General features: G+C 33.8%; 1 protein-coding gene across 8 annotated transcripts in view; it reads right to left on the bottom strand.

Annotated features, from left to right (window-relative positions):
• The window catches only part of EPHA5 (EPH receptor A5), a 353,938-nt gene that overhangs the window by 177,165 nt on the left and 152,725 nt on the right, over positions 1 to 24,048 (bottom strand). For 6 of the 8 annotated variants that reach the window (XM_054485823.2, XM_054485824.2, XM_054485826.2 and 3 more), the window contains exon 4: positions 3,037 to 3,192. The exons of the other annotated variants lie outside the window; for them this stretch is intronic. In XM_054485823.2, the coding sequence (XP_054341798.1) occupies positions 3,037 to 3,192 (156 nt within the window). The remainder of the gene's footprint in view (positions 1 to 3,036; positions 3,193 to 24,048) is intronic. 8 annotated transcript variants of the gene reach the window in all.

Here is a 24,048-nt window from a genome sequence, read left to right as displayed (position 1 = left end):
ATTACAGGGGCCCACCACCACACCTGGCTAATTTTTGTATTTTTAGTAGAGATAAGATTTCACCATGTTGGCCAATCTGGCCTCTAACTCCTGGCCTCAAGTGATCCACCCACCTGGGCCTCCCACACTGCTGGGATTACAGGCGTGAGCCACCGAGCCAGGCCAAAAGAACCCCTTAACTAAAAACTTGACATCTTTGCAAAAAAAAAATCCCCACCTTGACCATGTTTGAATCCTATGAATTTTGTCATACCTGCCATCTCACATACTTCAATATAAAACAGTCCCCTTTAAGTTGAAATAATGTCTTAAGATGGAAATATCCAGTCTATCAATGATGGGCATTTGGATTGTATTTGCTTTGCTTTACTATTGTAAACAGTGCTGCAATAAACATACTTGTGCATGTGTCTTCATAGTAGAATGATTTATAATCCTTTGGGTATATACCCAGTAATGGGATTGCTAGGTTAAATGGTATTTCTGGAAATACACGTGTTCTTGTTTACTATAAACTTTAGCTTATTTAATAGTACAAAGTTACAGACAAAATGAAATTTAAGATAAAAAATGATAGGATTAACCTCTGAGAAATATCTCTAAGTTAGAACAATATCAAACTTCTATTTTGTTTTGTTTAATTTCTGCCAAATGAAAAATCTTTGCATTTAACACATTTCCTCTAAATCTATAAGAATGCATCAGCAGCTGAATCCTCCTTTTCTACTGACTCTTCTACTAACAGCTAGGATGGGGGCATACGCAGCTTTAAAGTCAAAAGGAAACTCAAACTCAAGTGAGACCCTAAAGTAGAGGTAAAAAGTGGAGGCTCAAACTAACATGCACCTACAAAAAACATGTAATAAAATTCCACTGCCCCAATCATAGATATGATGTGTGAACCAAAGTAGAACTGTGAGACAAACCTTTAATTTAAGCAGATTCATCAGAATTTTAGGTTTTATTTTTGTTTGATTTTTTTTCTGTAGGCTTATAAAATGTTGTTACATGGATTTAAAAACTTTGTATATTCTAGAAAAAAAATTTGAAGTTGGATCTATAAATTCAATTCCAAAGAGCCAAAGGCAAAGTGAAGCTGAAGATCTTCATCTGAACATCTATCAGGCGATAAGGAAATCATATGCAGTAATTGTGGTATTTGAATGCAACTACAAACATATACACACACTCATAGATTATGTATTAGAAAGATCTTATACATGAGTCCTAATTTTTTTAATTTAATTTAATTTTATTTTATTTTTAGGAATGCATACAAATTAGTGCTCATTTGACAACACAGTATTAGAAATTCACACACCTGGAAACTGAGAAATGTGAAGCCTGACTGTGGGCTTCGGTCCTAAAAAAGTGCTAAGCAGTCCTTGCCACCAAAGCACAGCTTCCCCCCACAGACCCCACCCCCATTTCCAATCCTAACAAATTTACAGAAAGGGAGGCTCACATTTATGCTGAAAAAAAAAAGAAAGATCATGGGTAGACCACTTAAAGGAAATAATAATTAGAAAATTAATAAAATTTGAAAGATAATTCAAAACATGGTTTTCTCTTTAATTTACCACTCTGTTGTCTAGCCAACATTTTCCCTATTTGGGCATTCATTTGCTCTCATAAGCAAAATAATTATTTAAATCTCCACTGCAACCAAAATTCATCACATCCAATCACAGTTTATATCTTCTCCATTCATATGTATCCTTACAAAAGCGCATATAAAAATTGCATTTATTCATTTGAAGAGGAAATTATTTTTCACTAGTAATCATCTAACCCATGAAATCATCAACTTTGGGATAAAAGAATGGTCTTCAGAATGTAAAGCTAATTAATAGCAATGATTTAAGGAAATCTGAAAATATGTTTCACTGACAGTATGAAATTAGACACTATGAAATTCAGATAAAATTTAAATTTGTGATTATTTGATAACAAAAAATCTGTACTGCTTCTTTAAATTTAGAGATGGATACTAATATTTCAAATTTTTGTGAACACCTTTGAAAGCAGCTACAAATTTCTGGAACCTAAAATAGTAAATCCAGGCAGTTCATGGAAATTAAACAATATGAGGAGAGAGGGATTCAATTTCCTTCTCCTTAATTTTCTGTTTTTGCTTGATTTGCTACAGAGACTTTCTTATGGAAAAACTCTGAAAGTATTGTCATCAAGCAAACAAATGCATAAATGTGTTACATTCTCAGAAATATATGGAAAACCAAATATACGGAAAACTAAAAATGTTGAAAGACGTGGCTACATCTACTGCAAATGTTAGAATTGAATGTTTACTATTCATCTACTCTACTTATGATCAGCAAATATATTAAATAATAGTTAAGGACACTCACTAACAAGAAACATGACAGCTGCTTGAGAACCCTGGCAAAAACATTGGTGTATGTATCACTCTGATCTGATTTAAATCTTGTTTGTCATTCCCAGTTTTCTATGTTCCTGAAATATTTCCTGTGTTGTTTTATAAATGACTTTCTTAGTGGATTTATTGGGGCAGTTTAGAACAAGATGGTGAAGGCTCCATCAGCTACATGATTATGTGATGAGAAAACTGGCAGAGGAAGAGGAAGAAGAAGAAGAGGAGGAGGAAGAGGAAGAAGAGGAAGGAAGAAGAAAGAAGAAAGAAGAAGAAGAAGAGGAGGAGGAGGAAGGAAGAAGAGGTTTTAATGTAAACTGGGAAGTAGATTATCAAAGTCATGTTTAGCTAGCATGAACACTGAAATAAGCCACAAAATAGAAGAAAACATTCTATATCTGTGTCTCAGCTGTTGAATTTGAAGTTAGGGAAAATGGATGCTTCTAACAATGAGTGATAAGAAGAGACTCAAATTTTTCAGTGCTTATTAAAGGAGATTGAAAATTGGTGAAAACTGTATAGAGATGATTAAACATTATGCCTGTTTTAGGGGGAAATGTTACTAGAATATAACAGGCTCCATCATGCTGTTTCCTCAAAACTGGTGAAAGTTAGCATCACCAAATATCCATGGGTTTCCTTACTTGTGCATGCCATTGTGGGTGGATCAGACTCTCTCCTGAAATAATCCTTTTCACAGACACAAGAGGTTGAAGCTTCCTCATGGGTATAACTGTGAGGTGGACATTTGCCGCAGCTCTGGATGTGAGGTGAGGCTTTGAAGAACCCAGGTCTGCACACTGTCAAAAGAAATAAGAGACTAAGCTTTTCCCTGGAACAGATGCAGTGTTTGTTTTGTGAATAATGTCATTATTTTGACTAGTATACGCAGATTACAGATAACACAATCTTTGCATCAATTTCAAGAATTTTTCATAAGCTTCTGGATCATAAACACCAGGCTATTCATTCAAATAATCAAATATTTATTTCAAGTACTTAAACATTTATGGAATGTACATACTTGTAATGATTTTTATGCTACAGGAGCTTATAAGGAATTATATAGATAAAAGGCAAATACTTTTATGTATTTAAAACTGAAGCAGTGCTTTGTGTACAGTTTTCACTTACTCTATCATTACTACAACTATGTTGAAGAAATAAATATTATTCCATGTACTGCTAAAATGGTATGATACAAAGTAGGCACTCAAAATTGTGTTATTGAATAATAAATTAATTAATTAGTATGTGCTAAATGCCTCATAAATTCTGTTAGATTGGGGAGAATGCATAGATGACCTGATATACCAACTATATTATTTTTATTTTAAGGGAGTCAAATTTTTGACATTTGTTTTACATTTACTTCATTTTAGAACTTTTCTTTGAGACACCTACTGATTCAACATTTATCCATTCTAATATCAGTAAGGCTTATTTACTATACAAATTATAATGATTTCTTAAGCTCAAACATTATGTCTTATTCAGTTTTGCACTTACTTTTTCCAGTGTTTGACCACAAAAGGCATTCAAAGAGTTCTATGAAATGTGTGAATGAATGAATGGAGTGGCATGAATATTATAACTGAACTATTTAGAATCACATAAAAAAAGTGTTTTCTGATATTTCTGTGAGCATTTCTAAGCTTATCATCAGGTAAATGCACATGAAGTAAACCTTTTTATTCTGTGGATTTTCTACAGAATAAGAATCATATGATTCTTATTTCTCAATGGCTAATAAAGCCAAACTTTAATATGCTAATTGCTCAGTATGGGTCAATTGAAGACTACCAAACTGATGGTTTGAGTGCTTTGTACAGCTTACTTTACATAAAGCTAATCAGCCATGTTTTTCTATTTTCAAAGCTCACTACATATACTGAAGTATCACGCACATTTGCTGAAGCTCAAAGGTGAACTCGTATTTCAGTAGAAATTTCTGATAGACAAAATGAATCGGGGCCAACTTTCATATGCTATAAATGATTTCATGTTTTAGTAATCCATGCTAAGGCTCTCTGCCATCACCATGAATAATCAGGAATTGGCAAAATTGAGAAGGTACTCTTTTCAGTAGATCTAATTATAGTGATAGTAAAACCTTAATGCTCTTATAAATTGTGAGAGAATGTGAAGGTATTTGAAAGATAAGAAGAGCTTTTTGATAGTATTAGGGACATTCTTGTAGTTAAATGATTAGGAGAAGATTAAAAATATTATTTTTCTTATAATAGGATTGCTGAAGCAGCCTATACCATACTTAGCTAAGTTATTCAGTTTTTCTTCTTTTATCCTTGTAAGTAAAACCATTCTCACTTTAAACACTATTTGCTTTCAAAGACATGAAGTGTCAATTCATATGTTCTAAGTATTTGGAATTCATTTACCATTCATGAAACAAAAGTCATTTCTTTTCTTTTTAATGAATGCCTCTTAACTTAAACACTTTATATTATATCACATATAACTCTGCTGTTCAAACCCCCAAGGGAGCTTTGGAAATATAAAATAATATAAATCGAAGTAAAAAGTAGATAAATGTATCTTTCTGTTCAGTTCAATAAGATGTTTTCAGCAGGTATAGTGGGCCAGTAACTCTACTTGAACTGGCTTCAGAGGTAAATGAGATAGACACGGCCTTGCCTTTATGAATCTTAAAGGTATTCCATAAATATTATAGATATTACTACACTAGGAAAAGAAAAAAGAGCTATTGCAGTAAACATAGATATCCAATTTAATCTAGATTATTAAAGGAGATTTCCCTCAGGAAGCTGAGTCTCTGCTTATATTTGAAAGATTATGAAAATGATTTAATTTGAGTTAGAGTGTATCTGTACCTTAAAGGGAGAAATCCTTGCAAAGGACCACATGAGGTGGAGAACAAATAGGGAAATGGAAGATACTAAAGAATTGATCAGGAAGATAGTCAGAATAAAGTGGAAGAGTCAAGTTTATACAGGACAGAAGGCACCAGGCCACAAAAACCTTACGTATTTTATCAGATATTTGGTACTTTATTTTATAGGCAAAGGGAGGTCATTGGAAACTTCCCCTCACCCCAGCTTTATTAAGGTTTAACTGACAAATGAAAATTGTATATATTCACAGTAACTGCAAAGTTATTAAGCCAAGGAATAATGAGATCAAAGTAGTGTTTATGAGATCATTACACAGCAGCCTGGGTAAAAAAGCAAGATCAGAGGCAAATAGCTCCTTTGTTTCTATTGCATTGGTCCAGAAAGAGACAATGTCACTTAACCAGAGTGGTTCCAGTAGTGATCAATAAAACGAGCGGAATTCAAGAGATGAGAATGGGGTAAAATCAACTAGATTTCATGATGTATTTAATGGGTTAGATGACTTAGTGGAAAATTGTAAGAGTGACTGTAAGGTATTTGGTTTAAACTTTACAGAAAATACTGGTGCCATTTTCTCAGAGAACAGGACATGAAATGTGTTGGAGAAGATAATGAGTAATATCTAAGGCATTATTTAATTTGAGGTGGTTGAAGTAATGCAAATAGATGTTTAGAGAGAAAAAAAACTGTGTGGTTCAATATTATCCAAGAAAAATGTCATAAACTGTAATTATTCATCACCTTCAAATCATGACCCTAAATTCCAGGGGATCATAGTACCCTGCTAGACAAACTTATATTATTCCCTTAGTTAACTTCATTTCCAACATCAACAGGATTTTCTTGTAGCATCTCCTGTTCCTTCAAACTCCTTATGAGCTCTGTTTCTGTTACTATCAGCTAATACAGTCATTTGTCTTGAGAAAATAAAAGTTGTCAGAAAGAAACTTTCTCATTTTCCTACCATCAAATCTCCAAACCTATATGTCATGGTACCCATCTTCTCTACCTTTATTTCTATCAAAATAGAATAAAATGTATCCTTCTTCACATCAAATAAAAATATCTGTATTTGAATTAGGAACCCCCACTCTGCTCTCTGAGATGAAGCTTCCAAGTAGCTACAATTCTTTTGAGATGCTCAAAAACAAAGCAAAACAAAACAAACAACAAAACTATCAACCTCACATGATTCCAATTTTCCCAGTTTTATTCCACTTTCAGGATATGATTTCTTAAATTATTTTCCATATATACGTCTGTAGTTCCTCATTCTAAATCACATGATGATTCACTCCACTCCATTGATACCTCTCAATGAAAACTACTTTTGTTAAGATTGCAGTTGCTTTCTTGCCGTACTCACTTCTCAGCAATATTTGACATTCCCTCTTTTAGGAAACTCCAGATATTTTCATTACAAAATGCTAGCATAGCCTACAAGTTTTCAAGTAATATTTAAAAACTCTTTAAAGGCAGTCTCCTACCACACTCATTGTCTCCATCCATCTACTTATTTCCTGTATTTGAGAAACTTTTCTTCTCTGCCTCTGAACACTGTAGGAAAAGCATTCTGGGCCAAAAGACAAGACACGTAAATAAATAAATGTATAATTTTTTTTTGAAAAAGCTTGCAGTCCACGATAAGAGATTTGAATTTAATCTGAAACAATTTGGAAGACACTGAAGATATAATTTGTTTTTTGAGTCCACACTTTCTGTCAAGAACTGTGACAAAACATGTTTGAGTTGTGTGAGGAAAAAAAATGTTCTTCACACCCATGAAGCTACAAGTGTATTTCATGGGTGGAATAATAAATAATAATAATAAACAAACAATGATAGAGGCAAAATTGATATTTTACATTTTAATCATGATAATATTTAAGAAATAATTATCTAGATAAGTAGTACAATTTATTTAAATACCAATCCAAAATGGTTTATTAAAAATAAATGAAGCTTCTGGAGCAAACTTGTTTCATACAATGTCTGTACATTACCTAAATATCATTTAGAAAACATTATGCCAGTCATTTAAGTTGGGCAAAGAGTAGAAGACAAAAATGCACCCCATGTTGACATGTTTTATGAGACTATTGTGGCAAACTCCTGGGGGAAAGAAAATTATGTTTAATAATTATTTCTACCCATGCTTGAAGGCTCATTTTTTAAATGCAACCATTTCCATAGTATATATGCTAATCTGCAAGAATACATGTTCTTTCCCTACTTATCCTTTAAACCTTTGAGCCATATATTTAGCACCTATTTAGAAATTTGCTGTATAATCTTATGAGAAATTGTTTAAAGGTTCTCAAAATTACCAAAAAAAAAATTAAACTGACAAGTTCGATTGATTTTTCACAATATTTTCAATTAAATTTCTTTTAATGTCTCCAATATATTTTACCCTTAAAGAGCTATTAACCTTGGGATAACTAAGCATATTCACTTCATAATTCAAAGTCAATACTCCAAAAATATGGCCCACCAAGAAAATGTTTTAAAAATATTAATATATATAATAATTACTGTTTTAATACTTTAAAATACTATACTTCTTTCCATTACAGTTAAAATATACAGCCATATATGTGTGCATATATATATATATATATATGCATACTATACATATAAAAGAAATTGAGTTAAAAAGGCACAGACTATCGTTGTTTGCAGTGTTCAAGATATAATTAACTTTCAAAAGCATTGCTGGCGTTATCTAAGTATGTTTTATTGAGAAAGACAGAAAATCACTATGAACAAGATTTATTTCCATAGCTCTATCATATGTGAATTATCAGAGGATATAAGCTAAGCTAAATGAATTATATTTATTTAATACATTTTTCAAAATAAGGTACTCAGAAGATAGTTTAGTGTGGGTTTAAAATATGTGTTTGCTAAGAAAAACAGCATAACACAAAATGCTATAAGGAAATTAAAACTCAAAACATGTTATATTTTATATAGTATAAATATTATTACTTATACCAAAATTTAACAGTAATAGCATTTTATCTTCGTATTTAAAACATTGGAAGTGTAGCCAATGCAAGCCAAGGCAAGAGAAACAAATAAAAGCATCCAAATAGGAAAAGAAGTCAAACTACTTCTCTTCACTGACAATGTTATTATGTACTTAGAAAACCCTAGAAACTTCACCAAAAGTCTCCTGGATCTGATAAATGATATCAGTAAACCTTCAGGATGCAAAATCAATGTATAAAAATCAGTAGCATTTCGATATATCCATAACATTCAAGCTGAGAGCCAAATCAAGAATGCCCCATTCACAATAGCCACAAAAAGAATAGAATACCTAGGAATACATTGAACCAAGGAGGTGAAAGAGATATACAAGAATAACTACAAAACACTACTGAAAGAAATCATAGATGACACAAACAAATGGAAAAATATTCCATACTTATGGATCAGAGGAATCAACATCATTAAAATGCCATACTACCCAAACCAATGTACAGATTCAATACTATTTCTATTAAACTACTGATATCATTTTTCACAGAATCAGACAAAACTATTCCAAAATTCATATGGAAACAAAATGAGCCCAAATAGCTGAAGTAATCTTAAGCCAAAAGGAACAAAGTGAGTGGCATTACGTTACCCAACTTCAAAATACAGTATAAGGTTCCAGTAAGTGAAACAGCACGGTAGTGGTACAAAAACAGACACATAAACGAATGGAACATAATAAAGAATCCAGAATAAAACTGCACACCTACAACCTTCTGATCTTTTACAAAGCCAACAAAAACATGCAATAGGGGAAAAACTTCCCATTCAATAAATGGTGCTGGGATAGCTGGCTAGCTATATGCAGAAGAATGAAACTAAACCCCTACATTTTACTATGTACAAAAATTAACTCAAGATGAACTAAAGACTTAAATTTCATGTCTCAAACTATAAAAATCCTAGAAGAAAACATTAGGAAACACCATTCTAGACACTGACTTTGAAAAAAAGAATGTATGACTAAGTCTTTACAAGCAATTCTAACAAAAACAAAAATGAAAAGTGGGATCTAAGTAAACTAAAGAGCTTCTGCACAGCAAGAAAAACTATTAGCAAAGTAAACAGACAACCTGCAGAATGAAAAAAAAATTGCAAACTATGTATCTGACAAAGATCTAATATCCAGACTCCCTAAGGAACTTAAACAACTAAACAAGCAAAAATATATATATATAGCCCCATTAAAAAGCAGGCAAAATACATGAACAAACACTTCTCCAAAGAAAAGATACAGTCAACAAACATGAAAAAAATGCTGTACATCACCAATCATCAGAGAGACGCAAATCAAAACCACAATGAGATACCATCTCACAATATTCAGAATGGTCATTATTTAAAAGTCAGAAAACAATAGATGATGGTGAGGCTGTGGAGAAAAGGAAATGCTTATACACTGTTGCTTGGAATGTAATTAGTTCAGCCCTATGGAAAGCAGTTTGGAGATTTCTCAAATAACTGAAAACAGAACTACTACTGAACCCAGTAATTCTATTACTGGGTATATCCAAAAGAAAATAAGTTGTTCTGACAAAAAGATATATGTGCTCATATGATCAGTGCAGTACTAATCAATAGCAATGGTGCAGTATTAAATAGCAAAGGCATGAATCAACCTAGGTTCCCTTCAACGGTGGACTGGATAAAGAAGATGTGGTACAAATACGCCATGGAGTACTACACAACCATAAAAAAGAACAAAATCATGTCCTTTGCAGCAACATGGATGTGACTGGAAGCTATTATCCTAAGTGAAATAATGCAGGAACTGAAAACCAAATACCACATATTATCACTTATAAGTGGGAGCTAAAATTTGTGTACCCATGAACATAAAGATGGCAACAATAGACTCTAGGCACTACTAGAAGGAAGAAGGAGGAAGGAAGTTGAGTCAGGGATGAAAAGCTAACTGTTGGGTACTATGTTCACTACCTGAATAATGGGATCATGGTATCCCAAATCTCACCATCACGTAATATATCCATGTAACAAACTTGTGCATGTAACCCCTGAATCTAAGAGACAATTTGAAATTATTTTTTAAAAATGTCTTCTCAGTATGAAAGTTGGTATTATATTAAAACATTGATACAATTAAAATAAATTTAAACTAGGAGCTCTAAAATTTGGCAACGTCTCTTGAATAATATCAAACAAACAGGAAACAGGTCCTACTTGAGAATCTAGTGTTAACTGGCTAACTAGAATATAAGTTTAAATGATTGAAAACAATAAGGCTAATTGTAACATTAGAATATTACATAAGAAAAGGACAGGAATACTATTGAAAAATCATTAAATCTCTCAATATAATGTATTTTTAATTTATGCTCACCAAATATTGGCAGAAATTCAAAGACAATATAATATTTATAAATGAAACATAAAATAAATTTGGTTACATATTCATTCATCTACAATATGTAATAAATCAGGATTTCCTGCCATGAACTGTACTGAACATGGAATATACAAAGATAATTAAGACATTTTTATTACCATTGTGTCATTAAACAACTTAGTGGTGTGGCAATCACTTATACATTATCCGTCACACATTTAGAAACACACTAATTGTTTAATGGTGTTTAATATTAACATACGCATTTTTAAAGTCATTCAAGACAATTTTAATAGTATTCATGTGTGTGATAAAAATGCACACACACACACACACAAACACACACACACATACATATATTTAACCAAATTGTGGACCATCAGTATTAAATATATGTATATGTTGTAATGTGTATATATGTAATATAAATGGTAGTGTGTGTACATATAAATAAAATCATAAATAAAATAAAGCTGTGTAAAGTATTAGAAATTGATTAGGATTACCAATTTCACATTTTTATATTGCTAAATCTATATATTTTATAGAAGTGTTTTATCACACAGTATCAATGATTAATTATAATACTAATTTCCTTCCCATAATCCAGAGAAAGAGATTATTACCTCATTTAGCATTCCAAAAATGGCAAAATACTTTTAAATTTGGTAAAAATTTATTATGTACCAGATATCCCTGTTTTATTTTTAAAATGACAACTTCTATACTTCATTACCAGCAAAGTTAGAAAATTTTAAAATATATTGAAAAAATATAGAGAGAGAGAACAAATTCACCAAATAATCTAGGACAGAAAGTTTGTCATGCTCAAGTGAAGTACATTTATTTGATTGTTATGCATTTCTAAACTATTCACTGACAGATAATGTAGCCTCCTAAGATAGAATAGTTAAGCCGAACCAATTTCAGTTTTACAAGTCTAAATGCCAAGGGTATGGAAAAATATTTATGGAAAGACATTCTGCAGTGATGTGACGGTGTATGTCTCCATCTCGACGATGCGGATGTCCTTGACATATAGTAGCTAAACATGAAGCTCATTTTGGCCTAGAATGAGCTGACACATGGCTTTTTGACTGTAGATTATCATAAATCACAATATTACTTTTTGTTTATCTAATTGAACCTCCACTGAAATAAAAGCCACATGATTTCAGCCATTCTTCAAAGGTTTCTAGGAACAATTTGTATAATATAAATATTTATCATAAATAATATAATTCAGGTATCTTTCAAAGCAGAGTTGATTTTCCCTTAATCATTGATTCCTCTATAGTACTAAGTTGTTTTAGATAAATTTACATTTTTATTTTACTTAAGATGCTAAGCAGTTCTTCTATCCCAAACAAATAAATGTGAATTAGTTCAGAAATAAGAGTACTTCAATAACAGTGTGTGTAAGGGTATATATAAAAATGTAAGCTTGTCTATGTGCAAAACATTTTAAGTATTTGGTTACATATTTCCCACTTCATCACAAATTTTAATTAGATAAAGATTTGAGAATTGGAAAGAAGTATTTCTGCTGTCAAAATGAACAGACTTGGAAAGAACACACTAAAAGACTAGGAAAAGTTAGAATAAGCTACGTTTGAATTAAGCATTACACCTTCTCTACTCTTAAACTTTTATTTCTTCTACTTCATAGACAAAAGGTATCTATCTGAATGAGAGTTCATCTTGACGCAAACATACTACTAATGCATGTTTTATTGTGTCATTTTGGTCTTATGAACAAATGGTACTTTTGAACAGATTTAACAATTTAAATTCTTCATAAAAACAAGAAGCATCCACGGTCAAATGAGTTTAATAAATCCAGTTTCTTGTGAATTTGTACTTTAGAAAAGCAGAAAATTGAATTAAATTAAATTAAATTAAATGACTTTTAAATTTTAAGTGATAAAGCTTCTAGTACCTTATTTTACTGTGCCTTCAACTAGAGAAAGCATAAAGCCAAAAATGTCAAGGGATGGTTTCTTCACAAAATATTGAGAAAATGCACTCTCACATAAGTTTTTAGAGCACCTATATTTAGCTCTGTGCCTTGCAAATTTTTCAACATATTTTCATGGGTTAATTGGCAAGCCCGAATTTTTACCTCTTTTCCATCTTCTCAAGCAAAATTACCATTTGTAATCATTTTGTAAGTTTGGAGAAAAGCCAGAAAACTATGTTTTTGAGAATGATTCAACGAAGGAAAATTTTTTTTGGGGGGAACTTTTCTTTTTTTTAAATTTATTTTCTTTTATTCTACTTTAAGTTTTAGGGTACATGTGCACAACATGCAGGTTTGTTACATATGTATACATGTGCCACGTTGGTGTGCTGCACCCATTGACTCATCATTTAACATTAGGTATATCTCCTAATGCGATCCCTTCCCGCTCTCCCTACCCCATAACAGGCCCCGGTGTGTGATGTTCCCCTTCCTGTGTCCATGTGTCCTCATTGTTCAATTCCCACCTATGAGTGAGAACATGTGGTGTTTGGTCTTTTGTCCTTGCGATAGTTTGCTGACAATGATGGTTTCCAGCTTCATGCATGTCCCTACAAAGGACATGAACTCATCCTTTTTATGGCTGCATAGTATTCCATGGTGTATATGTGCCACATTTTCTTAATCCAGTCTATCATTGTTGGACATTTGGGTTGGTTCCAAATCTTTGCTATTGTGAATACTGCCACAATAAACATACCTGTGCATGTGACTTTATAGCAGCATGATTTATAATCCTTTGGGTATATACCCAGTAATGGGATAGCCGGGTCAAATGGTATTTCTAGTTCTAGATCCCTGAGGAATCGCCACACTGACTTCCACAATGGTTGAACTAGTTTACAGTCCCACCAACAGTGTAAAAGTGTTCCTATTTCTCCACATCCTCTCCAGCACCTGTTGTTTCCTGACTTTTTAATGATTGCCATTCTAACTGATGTGAGATGGTATCTCATTGTGGTTTTGATTTGCATTTCTCTGATGGCCAGTGATGATGAGCATTTTGTCATGTGTCTTTTGGCTGCATAAATGTCTTCTTTTGCAAAGTGTCTGTTCATATCCTTCACCCACTTGTTGATGGGGTTGTTTGTTTTTTTCTTGTAAATTTCTTTGAGTTCATTGTAGATTCTGGATATTAGCCCTTTGTCAGATGAGTAGATTGCAAAAATTTTCTCCCATTCTGTGGGTTTCCTGTTCACTCTGGTGGTAGTTCCTTTTGCTGTGCAGAAGCTCTTTAGTTTAATTAGATCCCATTTGTCAATTTTGGCTTTTGTTGCCATTGCTTTTGGTGTTTGGTGTTTTAGACATGAAGTTCTTGCCCATGACTATGTCCTGAATGGTATTGCCTAGGTTTTCTTTTAGGGTTTTTATGGTTTTAGGTCTAACATTTAAGTCTTTAATCTGTCTTGAATTAATTTTTTTATAAGGTGTAAGGAAGGGATCCAGTTTCAGCTTTCTGCATATGGCTAGTCAGTTTTCCCAGCACCATTTATTAAATAGGGAGTCCTTTCCCCATTTCTTATTTTTGTCAGGTTTGTCAAAGATCAGATAGTTGTAGATATGTGGCATTACTTCTGAGGGCTTTGTTCTGTTCCATTGGTCTATATCTCTATTTTGGTACCAGTACCATGCTGTTTTGGTTACCGTAGCCTTGTAGTATAGTTTGAAGTCAGGTAGTGTGATGCCTCCAGCTTTGTTCTTTTGGCTTAGGATTGTCTTGGCAACGTGGGCTCTTTTTCGGTTCCATATGAACTTTAAAGTAGTTTTTTCCAATTCTTTGAAGAAAGCCATCGGTAGCTTAATGGGGATGGCACTGAATCTATAAATTACCTTGGACAATATGGCCATTTTCACGATATTGATTCTTCCTACCCATGAGCATGGAATGTTCTTCCATTTGTTTGTATCCTCTTATTTTGTTGGGCAGTGGTTTGTAGTTCTCCTGGAAGAGGTCCTTCAAATCCCTTGTAAGTTGGATTCCTAGGTATTTTATTCTCTTTGAAGCAATTGTGAATGGGAGTTCACTCATGATTTGGCTCTCTGTTTGTCTGTTATTGGTGTATAAGAATGCTTGTGATTTATGCACATTGATTTTGTATCCTGAGACTACTGAAGTTGCTTATCAGCTTGAGGAGATTTTGGGTTGAGACAATGGGGTTTTATAGATATACAATCGGGAATTTGTTTAAAAAGAGAAATCTGTGGATGAATACTACCTCACTTGAAACCATGAAAAAAATATTAGTATTTGCTTATGATAATACTACATATATTATTTTCTCCGAATTAATAGATACCCAGATTCCCCACTCATAGTTTTTTCTCAGCATAGGCAAGCGTAATTTTTGTGTACAGGTTGATTCAATATCATGACCCTTAGGCTCTTTTAGTTTCATATAAATATGATGAAAAATATGAACTAAATACTCATGAAATAACCTTATGTCAGCTTTTAGTTTTTCCTTAGTACATGTGCTTTTGTGAACAATATTTGTGTTAACATGAATGTTTATTGCCTTGATAGGTAGGGTGCACAGTTAAATATAAGCTGGATGATTTATTCTGTAATTGAAAGAAAAGCTTAATGGCCTGTGTATTTGATTTGAAGTATACATTATTTTAGACTCAAGTAGTGAGATCTGCTTTGATTAATTCATGTCTGTACGGTCATAAAATAAGTCCAGCTATGAATCATTGAGTGAATATGTTGTGGTTAACACAATAAAACTTCCATTTAGGGACAAAAGCAACCAACACATTTGTTATAAAAGGATAGGCAAGGTCTTGGCCTTGGATGCTAAGATAGAAGTAATGTTTTCAGTCATGAATATCTCTCCTTGTACTATTGGGCATTATATCTTAGTTCATTAACTCAGAAGAAAATCCTATGTATCTGACAAAATTATATTCCCTTTCATAAAATAAAAAAGTACAATTAACTATGTGCTATTTTGGAATAAAGAATAAAACCATTACATGTAGTATAAAAGACATTCACGATTACATTCTTTCCTTTAAAATCAAGAAACAATTACAACAAAAAGAAACTTATTACCCAGTTAAGTTAGATAATCATTGCCCAGGTTGTGTATAATTTAATCAAAACATTGACAATGCAGTTTTTTTTAAAAGCGTAGATAGCTAGATATAGATAAAGGTTTTCACACTGTAATTTGATTAAAAACAAAAAGAAATGTTAGAAAAACTATCTCTGATTGTGAGAAAGTCTTCTTGGAGTAGCATATGTGTATCTATGAATATAAATATAGTACAGGAAGAACACATTGGGCATACAGTTGCTTTAAACTACTTTTCTTCAAACTGTATGCTGAGAATTTAAATGAATCAAGCCATTTTGCAAATGTTCAGTGCAAATCTATAAAATGTTCCTCTTTTGAATTGAAAATCTTTAAATTAGCAAAACCAACTGGCTAATGAAGTTCATTTGTTAAAAGCAGTCATCGATTTGCCATTAATTTTCAGTGTGCAAGTGTCCTACTGGGTCTTAAATTAAATAATTTCAGGTGTCAACATTTAGAGACATACTTCTTTACTTACAGAATAGAAAATTCACGCTCAAGATAACTTGGCAAAGACTGTCGTTTAATAACATATCTTATTTCTAAAAGTTTCAACCAGGTAAACTCTCAAATATATTTCATAGTATTATATATTATTTATCTACATTTAGTTAACTGTTTGACCTGTTTGATACAATTATTACTACAGAAATATCCATTGACTCCCAGAGTCTATATTTGTGTCCTAGCTATCTGGGGATATCAATTTCAAAACCCGAATGGATATTGGCTTTTTTTGCAGAAGCCAGAGAGGGAAGAAAAAGGAAGCCAGGAAAACAATAACTCTAAAAGACTGATTATAGGGATGGTTAGAAAACAGTGTCCTGATTTTGTAAGATGAGAACTTAAACTTTACGGTTATATCTTAACCCAAATTAGACTATATTGTAAAGCATATTCCTTTTCCATTGTTATTTTATGATTACTAATCTGCCACCATTTATCAGAACATTCGCACTTTTGTGACCCTATGACAAAGCGGTAATACCAGTAGCCACATTAATAAAGCAAACTAGCATTTATTCAGCATGTTCACTAGTGCCAGTCAGTGAGTAAAATTCTACACTGATTCAGATCATTTCATTAGCATAATCAGATCATTTCATTAGCATAATCATCAGATGAAGTGAATAGTAAATTTCTATTTTATAAGTACAATGCTAGACAATATGCCTAAATTCTTAAAAGCACTAAGTGAAGAATCTGAGAGTTCAGGACAGGTGGATCTGGTAACACAGCTAAGCTTTCTTACAAATGTTCTAACCATTGTGGATGACATTTCAAGTCTATCTTATGCAATTTCAGATGATATATACTTCTTTTTTTTTTTTTTTTTGAGATGGAGTTTCACTCTTGTTGCCCAGGCTGGAGTGCAATGGCGAGATCTCCACCCAGTGCAACCTCTGCCTCCCGAGTTCAACTGATTCTCCTGCCTCAGCCTTCCGAGTAGCTGGGATTACAGGCATGTGCCACTACGTCTGGCTAATTTTGTATTTTTTTTTTTTTTTTTTGGTAGAGATGGGGTTTCTTCATTTTGGTCAGGCTGGTCTCAAACTCCCAACCTCAGGTGATCAGCCCACCTTGGCCTCCCAAAGTGCTGGGATTACAGGCATGAGCCACTGTGCTCCGTGGATACATACTTCTATTAGCAAGACTTTAATTTACTAGTTTTTCTTAATTACTATATTCTCCATGTGCCTGTTCCTAGCTCTTCCAGTCCATGTAATCACACAATATCTTCTCTTTTGGTTGTGAACTTTGAGGTCACATAGACTTGAATTCAATGTTAATAAGTTTACTCTGTTTCTATATGACCCTTGACATTTCCTTATCATAAAATAGCACCTCTTTTATGGAATTTCTGAAAACTTTTAATCAGAATGTGTATGTGTGTGAGTATAATTGCTGGCAGCAGAAATTAAGCAGTCAATAGCTCTTTTAAAACATTAGGATGGTTACTATGATTGATTTGGCAATGGTCATTGAGTTTTAGCTGCCTTGGTGTCTGTCCACTTCAATCCAAAATTGATATCTCACAATCACTGTAGAACTGAAAATAACTGTTGAGGCAACTGGCATGTGCCTGACATAATCCACAAACATGCTAGACTTGTATATGATGCTCAAGTATAGGTAATTCCAAAAAGCTGTATCACCCAACTTGGTGGCCTTTGAAGATGGGTCCTTAGGGAGGTAAATATGATCAGATTAGGTCATGAGAGTGGGCCCTTTTGCCTTATAAGAAGAGGATGATCCCTCAATCAATCAATCAATCCATCTCTCTCTCTCTGTCTCTCCACCTGTATCACTGAAGAATGGCCAGGTGAGGACACAGTGAGAAAGCAGCTGACTGCAAGCCAGGAAGAGAGTCTACACCAAGAAATGAATGACTGGCACCTTGATCTTGGACTTTCTTGCCTCAGAACTGTGAGAAATAAATTTCTGCTGTTTAAGCCACCCAGCCTGTGGTTATGGCAACCCAAGCTGACTGTTACATTACTCAACAAAGTACAGGGTGGAGATGTGGTAAGTAGGGTGTCTGTTTGGTATGGTATCAATTAAGTTATGTCTTTAAAAAATTATCTTTATAAGAGGTCCTTGAGCTTTCAATAATACGTTAAGAACACTTTCTAAGTGTGGACTAACTGATCTGTAGTGTTTAAAAAATAAATGAAAGATTATCTATGTGTGATGACTAGTTGTGGTGATCAGTTTTTTTATCTTCAAAATATATGTATAGTAATGGTAAGATTTCATCAATGGGACTACATCAAATATATTTTGTAAACATTAAGAAGATTTTACCTTATACTGTAAAATACAGTGCATATGTGTATATATGTATGTATATTTGAATTTGACACTCTGAATCCTTTAATATGTGTTTACTCTATAACCCCAATTCTATAAAACTTATAATCATAGAAGGAGGTAACAATTTCAAATGCCCTAAGAAAAGTTTTGTAAATCTTAGCTCACACTGTGGGTAATTTACACAACATTTTTTAGGCAATCAGTTATTTTAATTTCATAGAACATATTTTAATATCTCAGACTAATACTTTGGTTTTTAAGCAATGCCTGCTAGGCTAAAACTTATTTGTATAAGATAATTTATTTCCAAATCCTAGAAAACAAAACACCTTGTAGGTTTCCATGTGCATATGTACACTTGGCTGAAATACAGAGTAAAAGAGAGGTGTCCTAGAAAATAACCAGTAGTCAAGTGAAAACATGTGACAATAATTGAAAAAAAATTCCAAAGTTTATTGAGTGCTATGTGCTAGGCATGTGCTATTCAGGGGTATGTGTAAAAGTAAAAAAGACATGTTTGATAGGTGCTATAAGAGGTATTTAAGAGAATAAGTAAGAGGAATACCCAATGGTGGGGAATGAAAAGAGGGTCATAGTCTGCCTGAATGAAGTGATATCTTTGTTTAAATATGAGGGAAAACATGATCACTTACAGATGAAGTGTGGACAGGTTGGGTAAAAATGCACCAAACTCATCATTAACAGTAGCTATTATTAAAAATATTTAATATGGCACTAAGCATGACATTGCTAGTGGTCGGTGAGAGTACAGAAAAAAAATAAAAATAAATAAATATGTCAGGAAATGTATTAATTTTAATAGACACTTGATATGGTTTGCATCTGTGTCCCCATTCAAATCTCACGTTCAATTGTAATCCCCAATGTTGGAGGTAGGGCCTGGTGGGAGGCGATTGGATGATGGGGGTGCATCCTTCATGAATGGTGAACCGCCATGCTTTTGGTGCTGTTTTTGTGACAGAGTTCTCACAAGATCTGGTTGTCCAAAAGTGTGCAGTACCTCCCCGCTCTATCTCTCTTGCTGCTATGGCCATCTGAAGTGCCGGCTTCTCCTTCACGGTCTACCATGATTATAAGTTTTCTGAGGACCCCCAGAGGCCAAGCAGAAGCCACTAGGCTTCCTCTAAAACTTGTAGAACCATGAGTCAATTAAGCCTCTTCCTTTTGTAAATTTACCCAGTCTCAGGTGTTATAGAAGTGCCAGACAGACTAATACAACATTTTAAATACAAAGGCTGTTGTGTTTCATACCGATCTCATGGTGAACCATTAAACACCAAGATATCATGAACACGAAATGTAAATGAATACACCTAACTGTTAAAATATCTATTATACATGCCAATATTAAAACAATCTGCTGGCAAAATCTGGAAAAAAAAAACTCACTTTTAAAAGCCAGATGCGTAATGGCTTTACTAGAATTGAAAGTCTGTTGTCCTATGATTAAGCATGCCATGCAGATTTGGCTCTGAGCCTGTGGAGAAAGAAGGAATCTCAAATTATTATGTGGTTTGGACAATCGAAGTAATTTGTGGTTAGGAAATATGGCATTTGGGAGAAGTTACTCTGGTGATTTATGTCATATGTGTTTGCTCTACCCACATTTTAGGACCTTAAAGTAATAAAAAGTTATAAATGTGATTCCTGAGAAGCAACTAAATATTCTTGATAATTTTCATTTATGTAAGCACCCAGGTAGTATAATAGCAAGTTTTTGTTTTTTATATATTGTTCCTTAGCTCTATTGAGTGTTTAAAGCTGAAAATTATTCCTAATTCTGATGAATCATATTTTCTAGTGTAGTATTTCAAAAGATTTGGGGTTTGTTTGTTTGTTTGTTTTGTTTTGTTTTCTGAGTTGGAGTCTCGCTCTGTCACCCAGGCTGGAGTGCAGTGACTCAATCTTGGCCACTGCAACCTCCGTCTCCCAGGTTCAAGCAACTCTCCTGCCTCAGCCTCTCGAGTAGCTGGGATTATAGTCACGTGCCACCACACCGGGCTAATTTTTGTGATCTCAGTAGAGAGGGGGTTTTACCATGTTGGCCAGGCTGGTCTCGAACTCTTGACCTTGTGATCCGCCTGCCTCTGCCTCCCAAAGTGCTGGGATTTCAGGCATGAGCCACTGCGCCCAGCCTCAAAAGATTTCTAAGTACTTCTAAATCTTTCACTTTTTTGTGTGTTTTTAAAGTCGTCTGAAGTTCTACCATTTTTTATATTTATCCATATTTTTAAAAAAGTCAATACTTGAAATTTATTGTCTATTATATGCCAGCCTTGTCCTAGGGCTTTTTAACATTTTTACACTTAACCTCCCATTTTATCCCTTACCTATTGAATCTTCCTCTTTGTATAACTCTGTACATTCCTTTGTTTTTGAATCCACCTGTCTCTCTCACTTCCAAAACTGCTAAAAACCTACTCTAGTGACTGTTCTACTTAAAATTATCAGTAAACTCTTCTTTATCTATAATCTTTTTTTTCATATTCTCTTTACCTTTTTGCACTAACAAACATATGGCTTTGTCCTGACGACACTAACTGTCCAGTAGTAGCTGTTCTCTCCCATGCTTGCTATAATGGGGTTCTGCATAGGATAGGTCTCCCCTTTGCTCTTTATTGCACCTTCCAGACCATGCTCCTGACAGTAGATTTTATTTCCCACTGTGGCTGCCACAGATGTTCCATTCCACATCCTTTCCTTGCAATCTGATGTTGACATTCTTCTCATCATTAGGTGAGATCCTCTGTCCCCTGAATCTGGCCATGCCTGCGATTAGAGCAGAATTGAGAGTATGCAACTCCATGCTAGGTGTAAAAAGTAATACAATTTCTGCCTAAATTTCTTGTGACTTGTTCATCAGCATCCTGAAGATACTCAAGAGGCCACATGAAAAGGCTACATGTAGGTATTCTAGCTTACAGCCTATAGCCCCAGCTAAGGCCCCGAACAACAATTAGAATGAACCTACAGGCATGTTAGTGAATCTTGAGAGTATTCCAGCCTCTAGACTTTGAGTTGCCTCAGCTGACACCTTGTGGAACAGAAATGAGCTTTTCAATCTAGGCCTTGTCTAAATGGCAGATTTGTAAGCAAAATTACTGAGTTCAGTGGTTTTCATCAACTGCATTTTTAAAGGTTTGTTATACAGCAATAATAATAGAACACTCCCATCTTTCTCCCTAAAATGCTTATCATCAAATCTCATGCCATCAAACTATATAACCAATTCAATTCCTTGATGCTCCGCTTCACTCCTCTAATATTTTAATTCCTGGCTATTCCTGCAATAATTATTGGTAATTAAAGTGTGCACGAACACAAGCCTTCCACAACACCCAGGCCCTTGACCTCAACTCCAATAATAATCCTATCCCTTTCCTACCTCAGCCAGTATTTCCTGTAATGAAACAATAATTCCTATAATCAAATCAAATGTTGTGATTATCAATAGCTGCAAACTCCACAATCTCAATTTTAGACATCCCATTCTCCAACTTCCACCTATTTATAATCCTCTCTTACTTCCTCTAGTGCCCTGACTAGTACCAACTTGTCAACTCTCCATGTTCCCTAAAATCCATTTCTCCTGCCAACTTTACACTGTCCCTTTCCATGCTAATAGACTTGATTAAACATATTCAACTGTCTTTACACCTCTGTCACTTTATCTATTACTTAAAGCTATAATTACTAGCTTTAAACAAATCTTGTATTTAGGTAGTAGAAATCCACCTACATTGCTGTTTTCTTTTTTTAAAAAAAAACAACATTGCTTTGGCTCATCCAGTTCATTTGCATTCCCATTTGAATTGCAAAACCAGCTTACCAATTCTACAAATGAAGTCTGTTGAAATTTTAACTGAGGTTGTATTATACCCATATATAAATTTCAGGATACTAAGTATCTTAAAATGAATCTTCCAATCTATTAAGAAGATATATGACTCCTCTATTTTATTTCTCTCAACAATATTCTGTAGTTTCCAGTGACAAGATCTTACACATCTTTTGTTGAACCTGTACCTAAGTATTTTATGGTTTTTTGTGAAAATTTGTCAGATTTTTAAAAATTTTATCTTCTAATAACTTGCAGTTAGTATATAGAAACACAATCTACTTTGTTATATTATACTCACATTCGCAAACTAGTGATGGTTACTTTTACTTGTCAATTTAACTGGGCTAAGGGATGCTGAGATAGCTGGTAAAACATTACTGATGAGTGTGTCTGTGAGGGTGTTTCCAGAATAGATTAGCATCTGAATAGACAGACTGAGAAAAGAACATCACCCTTGCCAATGTGGCTAGACATCATCCAGTCCATTGAGGCTCTGAATAGAACAAAAAGTAGGAGAAAGGGAGAATTCAATATCTCTTCTTGAACTAGGACATCCATCTTCTCCTGCCCTTGGACATCAGAGCTCTTTGTTCTCAGGCCTTTGGACTTGGAGTACTGAATTATACCACTGGCTTCCTGGTTCTCCAGCGTGCAGACAGCAGATCTTGGGACTTCTCAGCCTTCATCATCACATGAGATATTTCCATTATATAACACACATAAGTAGTTGATCCTTGAACAATGTGGGGGTTGAGGCATCGACCAGCATACAGTCTGCAATCAACTTATAACTTTTGACTCTCCCAAAACTTAACTACTAACAGTCTACTATTCATTGGAAGCCTTACCAATAACATAAATAGTTGTTTAACACATGTTTTGCATTTTATATGTATTATATACTCAATTCTTACAGTAGCATAAGCTAGATAAATGAAAATGTAATTAAAATCATAAGGAATATACTGTTCATTAAATGGAAGTGGATAATCAGAGAAATCTCCATCGTTGCTCTCTTCATGTTGAGTAGGCTGAGAAGGAGGAAGAGGAGGAAGAGGAGGAAGAGGACAATGTTGCCTGGCTGTTTTGGGAACAGCAGAGGCAGTAGAAGCTCCAAGTATAAATTTATCTGTGCTTTTAAAACCCTTGTCCAAGGGTCAACTCTGTGTGTGTGTGTGTGTGTGTGTGTTTGTGTGTGCATGTGCGCATGCATATGTCTGTATGTCTGTGTTTCCTACTGGTTCTGTTTTTCTGGAGAACGCTGAATAATACACTTATTAAAGTTAGTTATTAATTTTGGTTATTCTTTTGCATATATATTCTATAAGATGCAATCTTCAAAAGAGAAAATTTTCTTCCTTTGAAATCTATTTGCCTTTTATTTCTCTTTCTTGCCTTATTATAATGTCTTTCAGACTCCATACAAAGTTGACTAGAAGTGGTATTGTTGATTTCAAACTTAATCCCATTATGGTCAGAAGTTACACAGTATGACAACAATTGTTAGTAATTTATTGAGACTAACCAGACAGCACAGCATGTGGTTTATTTTGATCTACAATTGTAAAGAATGTGTACTGTTTGTGTGGTATTTTATAAATGTCAGTTAGGTCCC

Source organism: Pongo pygmaeus, chromosome 3, assembly GCF_028885625.2.
Source record: "Pongo pygmaeus isolate AG05252 chromosome 3, NHGRI_mPonPyg2-v2.0_pri, whole genome shotgun sequence".
Classification (NCBI taxonomy): Eukaryota; Metazoa; Chordata; class Mammalia; order Primates; family Hominidae; genus Pongo; species Pongo pygmaeus.
The sequence above is the reverse complement of the archived record's forward strand: the minus strand, read 5'-3'. Positions and strand labels throughout refer to the sequence as shown.